Source organism: Delphinapterus leucas, chromosome 2 (genome assembly GCF_059928025.1).
Source record: "Delphinapterus leucas isolate spDelLeu-1000000601 "Yukka" chromosome 2, BTC_Dleu_Yukka2, whole genome shotgun sequence".
Classification (NCBI taxonomy): domain Eukaryota; kingdom Metazoa; phylum Chordata; class Mammalia; order Artiodactyla; family Monodontidae; genus Delphinapterus; species Delphinapterus leucas.
The window spans coordinates 140,904,583-140,919,451 of record NC_143130.1 but is presented as its reverse complement, the minus strand read 5'-3'; the positions used below and the strand labels follow the sequence as shown (position 1 = coordinate 140,919,451).

Genomic DNA, 14,869 nt, shown 5'->3' with positions numbered 1-14,869 from the left:
TTGTTTGGGTAGTATGGCAATTTTCACTATATTAATTCTTCCAACCCAAGACCATGGGATATCTTTTCATTTCTTTGAATCATCTTCAGTTTCCTTCATCAGTGTTTTATAGTTCTCAGCATATAAATCTTTCACCTCCAGTTAGGTTTATTCCTAGTTTTTTTTTTTTTTTTTGGATGCAATGTGATTTTAAATAGGATTGCTTTTTTTACTTTCTCTTTCTGATACTTCATTGTTAGTGTAAAGAAGTGCAACAGATTTCTGTATATTAATCTTGTATCCTGATACCTTGCTGAATTCGTTTATCAGTTCTGGTAGTTTCTGTTTGGAGTCTTAAGGGTTTTCTGTAGAGTATCATGTTATCTGCATATAATGACAACTTTACCTCTTCCCTTCTAATTTGGATGCCTTTTATTTCTTTTTCTTGCCTGATTGCTGTGCCTAGGACTTCCAATAGTATGTTGAATAAAAGTGGTGAGAGTGGGCATCCTTGTCTTATTCCAGCACTTAGCAGGAAGACGTTCAGCTTTCCACCATTTAGTATCATGTAAGCTGTGGATTTGTCATAAATGGCTTTTATTATGTTATGTTCCCTTTATACCCACTTTGGTGAGAGTTTTTATCATGAATAAATGTTGAATTTTATCAAATGCTTTTTCTGCCTCTATTGAGATGATCATGTGGTTTTTGTATTTTCTTTTGTTATTGTGGTGTATCACGTTGATTGATTTGTGTTTGTTGAACCATCCTTGTGACTCTGGGATGAATCCAATTTGATTATGGTGTATGGCCCTTTTTATGTGTTGTTGGACTTGGTTTGCTAATATTTTGTTGAGGATTTTTGCATCTACATTCATCAAAGATATTGGCCTGTAATTTTCTTTTTTGGTGGTGTCTTTTTCTGGTTTTGGTATCAGGGTGATGGTGACTTCATAGAATGACTTTGGGAGTGTTCTCTCCTCTTCAGTCTTTTGGAAGAGTTTGAGAAGGATAGATATAAGTTCTTCTTTGTATGTTTGGTAGAATAACCCAGTGAAGCCATCCAGTCCTGGACTTTTGTTTGCAGGGAGCCTTTTTTATTACAGATTTTATTTCACTTCTAGTGATCAGTCTGTTCAACTTATCTGTTTCTTCTTGATTCAGTTTTGGCAGGCTGTATGTTTCTAGCAACTTGTCCATTTCTTCTAGGTTGTCAAATTTGTTGGCATATAACTGTTCACAATATCTTCTTAGTAATTTTTTGTATTTCTATGGTATTGTTACTGAGTCCAAGCTCACTCTGCTTGCCACATGGCAGGCCAGTAAATCGGGAGAAGAGGTGTTGAGGCAAGGAATAGTGACTTTATTCGGAAAGCCAGCAGACCAAGAAGATGGCAGACTAGTGTCTTAGAAGAACCATCTTATTGGGGTCTGGATGCCAGTTTCTTCTATAGAACAGAGAGGGGGCAGAGGTGAGGAAGTAAAGTAAAAAGGCCATAAGTCTTGCAGATATCTCCTGGAATAGCCAGCCTTGGGAAGGGGATGTGTTAATTTCTTCTTTCTTGCAGCCATTCATAGGTGGACAGGGTCAGGATGTTTCCCCAAACAAAGGCACTTTGGTTTAACATTCAGGCAGAGGGGCAGGTTCCCTGAAGCAGACCATTATGTATAGACAGTAACCTTTTAGTGAACAAAAGCACCAGGAAGCAAAGGTTAAAGTAAGAGAAACAGATCCAACATGTAGTCAGATTTGTTCTTCCCTGTAACAATATTGGTTGTTATTTCTCCTCTTCCATTTCTTATTTATTTGTATCCTGTCTCTTTTCTTCTTGGTGAGCTTGGCTAGAGGCTTGTCAATTTCATTTATCCTTTCAACTATCTCTTGGTTTTATTAATTTTTTTCTATTTTTTAAATCTCCATTTATTCATTTCCTCTCTGGTCTTTATTATTTCCTTCCTTCTGCTGAATTTAGGTTTTATTTGTTTTTCTTTTTCTAATTCTTTTAGGTGGTAGGTTAGGTTGTTTATTTAAGATTTTTCTTGTTTTTGGAAGAAGGCCTGTATTGCTATGAACTTCTCTCTTAGAACTGCTTTTTCTGCATCCCATAGATTTTGTATGGTTGTGTTTTCATTGTCATTTGTTTCGAGGTATTTTTAAATTTCCTCTTTGATTTCATCACTGACCCATTGGTTTTTTAGTGGCATGTTGTTTAGTCTCCATGTAATCATTTTTTTCTCATTTCTCTTTCTGTGGTTGATATCTAGTTTCATACCGTTGCACTCAGAAAAGTTGCTTGAAATAATTTCTGTCCTCTTAAATTTGTTGAGGCTTGTTTTGTGTCCTGGTATGTGGTCTATCCTAGGGAATGTTCCATGTGCTCTTGAAAAGAATGTGTATTTTGTTTTGTTTTGGATGTAATGTCCTGTAGATATCAATTAAGTCTGTTCTATTGTGTCACTTAGGATCTCTGTTGCCTTATTGATTTTCTGTCTGGAAGATCTGTCAATTGATGTCAGTAGGGTGTTAAACTCTCCTACTATTGTTGTATTCCCATCAGTTTCTCCCTTTTTGTCTCTTGATATTTGTTTTATGTATTTTGGTCCTCCTATATTGGGTGCATATGTGTTAATGAGTGTGATATCCTCTTCTTGTATTGATCATCTTATTATATGTTGGCCTTCATTGTCTTTCTTTGTGGCCTTCATTTTAAAGTCTATTTTGTCTGATGTGAGTATTGCTACCCCCACTTTCTTGTCATTTCCTTTTGCATGAAATATCTTTTTCCATCCCCTCACTTTCAATCTATATGTGTCTTTCACCCAGAAGTGGGTTTCTTGTAGGCAGCATATTGTAGATTCTTGTTTTATTATCTAACCTGCCACTCTGTGTATTTGATTGGTGCATTTAGTCCATTTATATATAAAGTAATTATTGATAGTATGTATTTATTGCCATTTTAAACCTTGTTTTCCGGTTCATTTTGCACATCTTTGTTCCTTTCTCCCCTTTTTGTTTTTCCGTTTGTGGTTTGTATTATGCTTGAGTTCCTTTATTTTTGGTTTTTGTGAATCTATTTTATGTTTTTGATTTGTGATTACCCTGGTTTTCAAGTATGTTATCTCATAACTGTATCTACTTCCTTTAGATTCATAGTCATATAAGCTCAAACACATTCTAAAAGATTTGCATTTTCTTACTCCCCTCCCCCACATTTTGTGATTTTAATGTCCTGTTTTACATCTTCATGTTTATCTTTTTGCTGTTCATTGTATTTATAATTGCTTTCACAGAATTTTTTTTAATCCATGTACTTGCCTTATTTAAGTGATATTCAATCCTTTTATATATTTGTCTTTCCTATTGTGAGTTTACCTTTTTTATTGATTCCTGCTTCTTTTCTATTTAGAGAAGATCTCTCAATATTTCTTTTAGGATAGATTTAGTATTGCTGTCTTCTTTTAGTTTTTGCTTGTCTGAGAAATTGTTTATCTCTCCTTCTATTCTAAATGACAGTCTGGCTGGGTAGAGTATCCTAGGTTGCAGGTTGTTGTTCTTCAGGACTTTGGATATATCTTGCCCCTCCTTTATGGCCTGCAAAGTTTCTTTAGAGAAATTAGCTGGTAGCCTTATGGGGGTTCCCCTGTAACTGACTCTTTGTTTTTTCTTTTGCTGCCTTTAGAATCCTCTCTTTATCTTTCACTTTTGCCATTTTAATTATGATATATCTTGGATTTGGACTGTTTGGGTTCATCTTGTTTGGGAACCTCTGTGCTTCCTGTACCTGTATTGCTGTTTCCTTCTTTAGGTTTGGGAAGTTTTCAGCTATAATTTCTTTGAAAACATTTTTGATCCCCCTTTCTCTTCTTTTTTTCCTGGGATTCCTATTATGTATAGATTGGCTTACTCTTATTATTCCATAGATCTCGTATGTTGCTTTGTTTCATTTTTTCATTTGTCTTTCTGTCTGCTGTTTTGCTTGGGTGATTTCAGTTATTCTGTCTTCCAGATCACTTCTTATTCTGCATTATTTAGTTTACTATTTATGCCTTTTGCTCAGTTTTCATTTTGGAAATTGAGTTGTCTAATTTCGATTGGCTTCTTTTTATAGTTTCTAATTCCTTGTTACAGTGATCTGCATTTCTATTGATAGTCTTTTGTAGTTCCTTCAGCATTTTTATTACCTCCGTTTTGAACTCAGCGTCTGGTAGATTGGAGAGGTCTGTTTCATTGTTCTTTCAGGGAATTTCTCTGGTTCTTTTTTTTTTTTTTTCTGGTTCTTTTAATTCAGAGTAGTTCCTCTGCTTTTTTCATTTTACTTATATTTCTCCAACTCTGTGAATTTTGGAGAAACAGTTATCTACTGTGGTCTTGAAGGTCTGTTTTTATGTGGGAGTGACCCTTGTGTAGACTGTGTGAGTGCAGTATTTTCGGTGCGAGGGCTGTTTGTGGTATGGATGCTTGCCAAGACTTTCCTCAGGTTGTGCTGGCCCTTGTCCCCTTGATAGGGGATGTGTTTGGTGTTGTGGTGACCAGAGCCTGCACTGGATGTTGGGTGGGGCCTCCTCTTTGCTCTGGTGGTTGTCACAGCCCTGTCAGGGTCAGGGTCTGCTCCCCAGTTGTTGGAGTAGAAGCCCCCAGATCCGGTTCTAAGCTGTGATGTGAGGTAGGTGGGACTGGGAGCTCTCCCTCTGAGAAAGGAGCCACTGCGTGTTCTTCCGTAGGAGCTGTCCACTGGGACATGCAACTCTGTGATGCCACCTGCTACTTGGTGTGCACGCCCACAAAGAAATCTGTTGTTAGCGCTGCCCTCGAGGGGCCACATCCACTGCCGAAGTGCTCATAATGAGCTCAGAGGTCCTTTAGGCATGCACGTGTGCTCGCAAATCTGCCTGCACAAGAACCTGCCCAAGCCTCACCCCCGTGCCAAAGGGGAAGTGCAGGTAATTGGCTCAGATTTCAGCCCTTCTGCAGGAGCAGTGGTTACATGGGAATTTTTCTTATAGCTTTGGTTGTATGAGATCTTCTGCAAGTTTTCAGTAGGTATTCTGTGAGAATTGTTCCACTTGTAGATGTAGTTTTGATGTGTTTGTGGAGGAGGTAAGCTCCACGTCCCTCTACTCTGCCATCTTTTTCTCCTCCCAAGAATATGTTTTTTGCAATGAACCTGGATTGAACATGTTCAGTGTTGTAGATGAGGACTGACAAACTTTTTTTTGTAAAGGGCCATATAGTAAACATTCCAGGCTTTGTGGGAATATACAGTCTTTGTCACAGCTACTCAAGTCTGATACTGTGGTACAAGAGCAACTTTAGGCAGTACATAAGTGATTGACTGTGTTCTAATAAAACTTTATTTATGGACATTACAGTTTGATTTTCATATAATTTTAATATGCCATGAAACATTATTATTCTTTTGTTATTTTAATCATTTAAAAATGTAAAAATTGTTCTTAGCTCATAGGCTGTACAAAAACAGGTGGCAGATTAGATTTGGCCCATTGATCATAGTAACTGACCCCTATTGTAGATCAAGCAAAATTCAAATGAGAAGGAAGAGTTAATATCCTTTTGCAAGAATTGACCATCTCATTCAAGACTGGTTCCGAAATAGATGACCAGGCACCTCTACCTTAGTTGTACTTGAAGGAGTTCCTCCAAACAGTGTTGAAATTTTCTTATAAAATAGTTCTGGAGCATACAAGAATGTTTGTGAGCCCAGAGTTCTATCACCTAGAACATGATAACTTTAGCTTAGAAAACTGAAGAGATTTAATAGCATAGTTATAGAGGTAGCTGAACTGGGAAGAATAGAGATTCAGAACTCAGGGAGGATAGAGATTCAAGAAGTCATCAAAAGAACCAGGTTCTGCAGTGTCATTTAGGATGAAAAGTGAAAAGAGATCACTAAGGTGGACAAATTAGATCATTGATAACCTTGGGAAGGGTAGTTTCATTAAACTGGTGGAAGTGGAAGTTTAATTGAAAATGATTAAGGAGTGAGTAACTCAGGTAGTGGAGAAAAAGAGTAGAGAATTGGAAAGTGTAATAGAGTTAAGAAAAAAGTTTGAAGGACAGACAGTATTGAGGAAGCAGAATAAGTAGATTTTTAACTTGTCTGTTATGCTTAATTTAGTAGACTTTATTTAACAAGTGATTTTAGATATACTTTTGTTATATTGACATCATTTCTTTTAATTTTAACAGAAAAATGTACCACAGTTATATATGTCAGTATAAAGATGTTTTAAAGCAATACCAACAAAAATACTCAGAAACACCTCTTTCACATGAATATTATGAGAAGAAAAGAGAACATGAAGAAATTCAAAACAGAGTGTTGGCATGTACTGAACAACTAAAAATGAATGAAACTATTTTTATGGAATTTTTAGGTATTAATGGTTTTGTTACATACTGTTTTAATAACATTATTTTTGTAATAAAAATATAATAAATTAGTCTAAAATATGACTTTGTTTTTCAGTGCCTGCTCCCTTTCCATCACTTACCAGTTGGACATTACATATGTATCCACAGTAGTATTTCTACTTAGAATTTTTATTGGATAAGTATTATTTCTGTATTTTAATTGTTATTGCATTTCCTTGTGAGAATCACATTGATTTGGTATTTTGTTTAATTAAAAAATTTAGAGATTACTTTAAAGATCATTTGGGATTAGTTTTCATACATGTGCATGTCATCAGAAGCAAGAAATTTTAATGCCAATAAGTGGTATATGTATCTGTCTTTTTTTTTTTTTTTTTTTTTTTTTTGCGGTACGCGGGCCTCTCACTGTTGTGGCCTCTCCCGTTGCGGAGCACAGGCTCCGGACGTGCAGGCCCAGCTGCCATGGCTCACGGGCCCAGCCGCTCCGCGGTATGTGGGATCTTCCCGGACCGGGGCACGAACCCGTGTCCCCTGCATCAGCAGGCGGACTCTCAACCACTGCGCCACCAGGGAAGCCCTATGTATCTGTCTTTAAGTGGCATATCTTATCACCCAAACCAATGAAAAAGTCATCTTGCTCTGTCTTACCAAAGAGTTCCAATTAAATCAATTGATTATTACTTGTTAAGATGGAAGATGGTAGGGAGGTGAGTCAGAATTCATTGGGTACCTACTTTGTGCCAGGCAATACTCAAGAAGATACAGAACTTTCTTATAAGGAGCTCACAGTTTAGTAGAGGAAACAGACATGTAAACAAGTAATACAGTGGCATTGTATTAGATGCTTAAGTAATTCTTAATTGGTCTAAGTCTCATCTGTTTGTCAAGGAGACCTTCCCTGATGATGAACTTGGAACTTTAATCCTCTTCCAACCTACACAATCCTTCATATGCTTTCCTATCAGATTATAACTCCACTGTTTGTACTAAGTCTTCTTTATCCCTGCATTCTACCTTGCTTCATTCTACTTCATCCCAAATCATCCTTTTAACTCCTTTGCTGCTTGCTCTCTCCATGTTTGGGTTTTAGCTTATTCTGTACTTAGTTGTTCATTTGCTGCCCATCTGTGTTTAGGAAGAGGCAGAGGTTGGTAGATGCATAAGGCACAGCAGGGGTTTAGGGAGTTGGATGTAGAAACGGATGAGACATAAGATTACATGACATGAAGAGGTGATGGAGGTAGGGAGAATTGAAGATTAGGATTTAAATGTCTATATCTGAAATTTTAAATTGATACTTTTAATAACAGCATAGCATTATAAATAATGTTCATCTGAAATTTCATGTGCTAGCATATAAATCATAAGTTTTAGTGAAATAGGAAAGGTCTGATAAAGATTTTCTCTGGAATTCTTGTTCATTGACACTGTTTTATTCATTTTTAAATTCTCCTAAATGGATTGTAGAGTAACTTAGGAAATGGTAGTAGCTAATAACCATGCAGGGTGTCTATTAACAGCTGAGAAATTCTCTACTTGAAATTGGGTATAAATCCAGTTCAAGCAGAAAGTTCAGATAGAAGATGCAGCTCTCTTTTGAGTTCTGCAGGGTGCACTGATGGACCTTAAACAGCAAGAAAAGGAAAATTGAGTGGATTTTTAATGTTAACTTTGGAACAAATAAATTATAGAAACACAAGATGTTAAGTTTGGACCTGAATTGATTATGTTCATCATGCCAAATGACATGATAAAGTTGGGTAAAAACCAAAAGTAAAAAAACCACCCTGTGAAAATATTTAACTGAAATAAAAAATCCTGACACATATTTTTGAAGAAATGTTATTTTTAAGCTAAATATATAACATAGACGAACAATAAATTGTCAGTTTGCCAAATGTTTGTACTAGTCTTACAGCTATTTTCAGATATTGTTATTAATATTGCTTATATGGTACATATACAAATAATGTTACATAATACTAATTATTTTTATATAGTGTATGTAAGTGTGAAAGTTACTTGTATAACATAGTTCCTTAACATAAAAGGGTTAATTTGAGATGTAAAACACAAGATACTCTTAAACATGCCAACAAATTTTCCAAAAGATCATATGAATTGAAGAAAGAAGTAGATGATGTGGAAATAGAAATTAATTATTTAAACCAGGTATTAATTTTGTTATATGTTTCTAATATATGTGTTAATGTATAAGTGTAATGGTGTGTTAGATGAATGTCTAAGAAGAGCTGTTTCTAAAGAGCCTCGATATGGAGAAAAGCTTATAATAATTTTTTTGCCTCAGATTACCATTGAAGCCAAAATGTGTTTTAGGTATTGAGTGTATTCAGCTCTGAGTTTTGGGGAATAGTTTAACTTTCTTTGGGTGCTAAGGAAAGAAGATAGGAAGGAACAAGATGGAGCTTAATAATAGGTATTTAAAGGCATTAGCAGAGCTTACAACAGTGTTGTCAAAAAAGAGAACAAGGCAGTAAATAATTTAAAAGACTTAATCTAGAAAATTTATGACTATAATCTTTATAAAGCTAGTTTAGCCTTTAAGATTGATGGTGCATGATATCTTCATGAATACATTTTTAGTATTGTATTGAAATGTGGCTTTCATTGATGGATATGAGAACCCATCAAAGTCACTTCCAAATCTTGAAAAAAAGTTGAATAGCTGATTTTCTAAATTTTCTGAAAACTGTGTAAAGATGGTATATTTATCATTCATAGGCATGAGGTTCCAAGTAGTATTAATATCATTTTAGTAATGAGAAGAAAGTGGATGCTACTTTCTTTAAAATATATGGTAACTACATCTCTACGTAGGTAATCAATGTCTACTTTGCTTCTGACTGTCCTTTTTAAAAAAGAAGATGAAAGTTCATTGAAATCTAATAGGTTTGCTAATGGAGTTGTAAGAAAAAAGGAGTATGATTTATTGTTAATTTTGACTCTTTTCACTAAAAGATTGCTAATACTACCAAAAATATGTCTTGTGATTATGTAGAAAAAAATCATATTCATTAGTTAGGATAAACCATATGTTTATCCTTAATGCTTTGCAGGTAATTATTTTGTTTTGCTTTATCATTTTTCCTTTTAGCAGATTGCAAGACTTTATGAAATGAAGAATCTTTCAGAAACTTGGGAAGAAAAAAATAAAAATATAGAAAAGAGAAAGGAATCGAAAGAAAGGTATAAGTAAACTTTAAAATGGGATTTTATATGAACAGTTATTCTGCATTTAAAATTTGATTACATATTCTAGCCCAAGCCACTAATATTTACATAGTATCTATAAACGTTTATTGTGCAGGCTGTTTTCTATTCATTTCTTACAAAAATATTAATTTATACCTTTAAATATTATGGACTAATATTCAAAATTGCTTATTATTTAGTAAGGTAAAGGATAATGTGTAGAGAGAAATAGGGTAGCAGCAGCCCATTTGCTGTTCTGTAACCAGTCAGTTGTACATTTCACCCAGTTTTCCATTATGGGTCACCAAAAGGAGTAAAACAAGAGGAAAAATGATGGGAACAGCAATGTATTTGCCTTTTTATCATCCTGTCGCCAGCTTGACCAGCTCTCCTTTGCCACAGAGAGTGAAGATGAATCAAAATGTTACTGAATCTGTGGCATCATATGTTTCCTTGTCTTTCATCCTAATGGTGATAAAATAGACATCAGTGGTGGAGACACTTAAAAAGAAAAGATTGATTTTGTCTGTTATCGTGTGACAGAAAAATAGATGTATTACTGTTGCTGTTTTTGATAAACTTTCTACTTTTTCTCTTTCTGCCTATACCCTTTTAAAATCTTAAATTCCTCTTCTCAGGCTATATTGCTCTTAATCTGATTTTTCAACACACTCTTCTCCCAAGTTAATTTCCCTTATCTTATTTCCTTGGATCTGTTATTTTTATTGATTTCCCCACTCCCACGTCTCACATCCATGGTAATGTGTCTTTAATTTTATAATGAAATTGATTAGAAAAATACAGAAATGTACAGAATTTCACTTTATTGTTAACTTTTTAATATAAAAATTCTCTGTTGAGAGAAACTTATATAACTTTAGTTATTTTAACTTATATTTTGATAGTTATTATCAAATAATACCAGTATTTAAATTATTATTTAACTATCAATAATATAAATTATTTCTCTAATTTAGGAAAAATTCAATGAAATTATTCTTCCAGTAAAATACTTAAGAGATCCATTTATGATTGTAATATTGCTTTAATGATGTCTGTGTTCATGCTAGTTGATTTTTTTCTGAATAAATCTTTTTAAAGTTTGAAGTAGTACTTCAAAATCTAAAGCATGCTATTTGCAAATACAGTTTTGGTTTAAAATGTTTTACACAGGTTTAGAAAGTCTTTTAAAATGATTATGTTTTAAAAATGAGGGTGTGGTACATTGAGAAGAGCACTGGACTTAATCAGGAAAAGTGTATTTTAGTTGTGACACTAGTAAGTAATTTAATAATATTGGGCAGGTTTGTTAAATTCTCTGGAACTTCTTTTCATTATCTGCAAATTGAGGAGTTTTAACTATATAATATCTAAGTATCTCTTCTAGCTTTAAAATATGTTAATTTTTTACTTAGCTAATATTTATAATTCACTCTTTAGAATTTTTGAAAAAGATGAACAGCATGTACTTATGTTGAATAAAACCCCTCAAAGCAGTCAATTATTTCTTCCATATGAATCTCAGAAATTAGTCAAACCAATAAAGATGCATCCTTCAGAACCAAGAGTTAAAGGTACAGTATCTGTTTATTATTCAAAAACTTAGTTTTCTTTGAAAACACATAAAAGAAGAAATAGAAAGGAGCAACTTTAGTTATCATTTGGTGTAAGCAAGAGCAAACAATACTGGAGACCTATAGACTCAGTAAAGTGCCACTTTGATTTTTTCTGAGAGCAAACAAGATGTGCCTTCTATACATAACATTTTTCTCTTTGAGAAAGAAATCACTCATACCATATTTTTTTAAAAAGTGTTTCAGCCTGGTTTCCAGCTGTCAGGGGAGGATGAATAATTATATATTTTTCATTTGAGAGGTTGTATTATCAATATGTATGATTAAAGTGGGTGGCAGACTTGTGATAATGATATTTATGACTTAGTCACTGAGATATTTGAATGTTTCATTCAATGGATAGATTAACTACATTGTGTTAGGTTAACTGTATTGGCTGTTTTAGTCCCCCAGTCATTAATATCACCACTCTTTGTTCTTTGGTTCCCCATTATAAAGATGTAGTCCCATTATAAAGATGTAGTTTTGTCAGCTGTTTTTTTATTTTATTTTTTTTCCCCTTTTTTTTTTTTTTTTTTGCGGTACACGGGCCTCTCACTGTTGTGGCCTCTCCCGTTGAGGAGCACAGGCTCCGGACGCGCAGTCTCAGTGGCCATGGCTCACGGGCCCAGCCGCTCCACGGCATGTGGGATCCTCCCGGACCAGGGCACGAACCCGTGTCCCCTGCATCAGCAGGCGGACTCTCAACCACTGCGCCACCAGGGAAGCCCTGTCAGCTGTTTTTTTAAATTTAATTTAATTAATTTATTTTTGTCAGCTGTTTTTCATTCATGGTTATTGTAATAGCTATTATATATTGAGGAATTAAGAATATGTAGTGATTCATAATTCTTTATTTTAATTTAAATTAAATATTAATGTAACTTGATTTTTTAAAATTACAAGGTTAGGTTAAATATTGGGCATGCTATTTGATTCTATTTCTGGAATTGATTTGAAGTAGTACCATTTAATAACCTAGATAAAAAAGAAGAAAGTTCTGTGAAGCAGTCAAAACTTGCCAGTATTGACTTCAGACAAAAAGAAAGTGATACTCAGGTAGGTATTTCTTTTTTAATAGTACAAATTAAGTGCTTGCATTAAATGAGATAGTGAATGTATTGCATTTAGGACGTGTGTGTGTGTTATAAATATGTTAAAGTAGCCATTAGTTCAATCTCAGGATCTAAAAGACTTAAAAGAGTTTCAATATGGCAGCCTGAGCACATACTGTAGCCTCCTCCCTTACTTCTAAAAATAAAACATATTTGAAAATACCAATCTCTGTACCCAGTAGACCAAAAACGGTAAGACATTTCTAAAGGAATTGTATTGAAGAGGGGAACTGTGGCACCATCTCCACAATGTCATCATTTCTCAAGCTCCATTGGTGTTTCCTTTCCCTGCTATCCTTAACGCTAAGCTTTCACCTCAAGGTTATTTCATGGTCAGAAGCTAACCATTACAACTTGTCATCATATCTTCCTTCTAGGCAGGAAAGAAGAAGGGGAGAAAGGCTAGTTGAGTCAGCCTCATTTTAGGGATCTTATATGGAAGCTTCTTAAACAATTTATGTTAATGTTTCATTGGCCAGAACTTTGTAACATGGCTACCTCTATCTGCAGAAAGGCTAAGAAATATGATGGGTTTTTTGTTTGTTTGCTTTTAAAATCACAGCACAAAGGAAATGTAGATTTTGGATAGGATAGAAAACTGGCAGTTTCTGTCATAAGAACAAATCAAATAGATGAAAAATAAGTAAGGATGTAGAGGATCTGAGTAGCACAATTAGCAAACTTTTTACCCAACATACACAGAATTCAGTTAAATTTTGTTTGCAGTATTCACCAAAATTGACTATTTACTAGAACAAAAAGGATATCTCAACCAATTCTAAAAAGCTGCTATCTTCACTAACCACAGCATAAAAAAATACAAGTTAAACGAAAACATAGCCCTCTCCTCAAAAAACTATTTGGCTGAGAAAAAAGAAATTCACATACTTTGAAATTACTTCTGGGTTATAGAAGAAATCAAAATAGAATTTAAAAACTACTTAAAAGAATACTATAAACCCAAACCTGTGAAAAGTAGCCAAATTGGTCCTCAGAGAGACATTTATATTTGAAAACAAATATACTAGAAAATAAGAAAGATTAAAATTAGCTGAACTTTAAGTATGAAAAGTTGCACCCAAAGTATGAAAAGCTTAACTCAAAATACAGAAATAAAATAATAAATGCAAAGAAAGTAGAAATTAATGAAATTTAGAAGTTGGGTTAATTAATATAGCCAAAAGCTAATAAGTTTCAGCAAGTGTAGAGAAAAAAGAGAATACCCCCCCAACAAAAGAAAATAATAAAAGGGGGGAAAAGTGCATATCTCTACACTTACGTAAGACATCTTTTCTAAGTCCTAAAAGGATACTATAAAACTATATACCCATAAATTTGAAAATTTAGGTAAGATGGACAGGTTTTTAGCACAATATAAATTGCTAAATAGACTGAAAAAGAAAAACATGAATAGATCAATAACTTAGAAGAAACTGATGTAAGTGAAACGGAAGTGTATATAAATACCTATTTCCCTCTTTTCTCCCTTATTTCCCTCCCTTTTCCCTCCACCACACATGCCCTTCAGAACACGCCAGACTCAATTTTTCAGTTGAATTCTACCAAACTGTTAAGGATTAGATCAGAGTTTCTCAATAGTGGTGGCACTGTTGACATTTTGGGTCAGATAATTCTTTGTTGTGGGGTTGTCTTGTGACCCACTAGAGTCCAATAGCACCTCATCCCCAAATTATGACAATCAAAAATATCTCCAGACATTGTCAAATGTCTCCTAAGAGGCAAAATTGCCCCCAGTTGAGAACCATTGGATTAAATAATCTTTTTATACAAACAATTCCAGAGTATAAAAAGAGTCGGAAACTATCCAACAAGTTATAAATGAATAATCCATTAGATAGCAAGGACAAGGATAGTGAAAGAAAAGAAAGATTATGGTACATAAGTCTCAAGAATGAACATAGATGTAAAAATCCTAAATAAGTTACTAGCAAACCAAATTTTGCAATGTAACATTGAAAGAGTAATATATTATAATTAACCTTGGTTTTCCCAAAGAATACAATGATTGTTTAGCATTAAGAAAAATCTAACAATATGATTTCCTATATTAATAGATTAATAAATGATTTTAAATAAAGATTTTTAAAAGAATGTTAGGGAGACTCTTACTACCAGATATTAAAATGTTTATTTTTTTATTTTTTAATTAATTTTTAAATAAATTATTTATTTTTGGCTGCGTTGGGTCTTCGTTGTTGCGCGAGGGCTTTCTCTAGTTGGAGCGGGCGGGGGCTACTCTTCATTGCGGTGCGCAGGCTTCTCGTTGCAGTGGCTTCTCGTTGTGGAGCACGGGCTGTAGGCGCACAGGCTTCAGTAGTTGTGGCACGTGGGCTCAGTAGTTGTGGCTCGCGGGCTCTAGAGCACAAGCTCAGTAGTTGTGGCACACGGGCTTAGTTGCTCTGCGGCATGTGGGATCTTCCCAGACCAGGGCTTGAACCCGTGTCCCCTGCATTGGCAGGCAGATTCTTAACCACTGTGCCACCAGGGAAGTCCTAAAATGTTTATTTTTAAACTTTCATTACTGAGATATAATT

General features: G+C 34.5%; 1 protein-coding gene across 1 annotated transcript in view; it reads left to right on the top strand.

Annotated features, from left to right (window-relative positions):
* The window catches only part of C2H14orf39 (chromosome 2 C14orf39 homolog), a 53,349-nt gene that overhangs the window by 17,313 nt on the left and 21,167 nt on the right, over positions 1-14,869 (top strand). Inside the window, 6 exon segments of the mRNA XM_089906270.1 lie at positions 6,188-6,375; positions 6,468-6,510; positions 8,425-8,545; positions 9,489-9,586; positions 11,027-11,160; positions 12,182-12,258. Of these exon segments, the coding sequence (XP_089762396.1) occupies positions 6,188-6,375; positions 6,468-6,510; positions 8,425-8,545; positions 9,489-9,586; positions 11,027-11,160; positions 12,182-12,258 (661 nt within the window).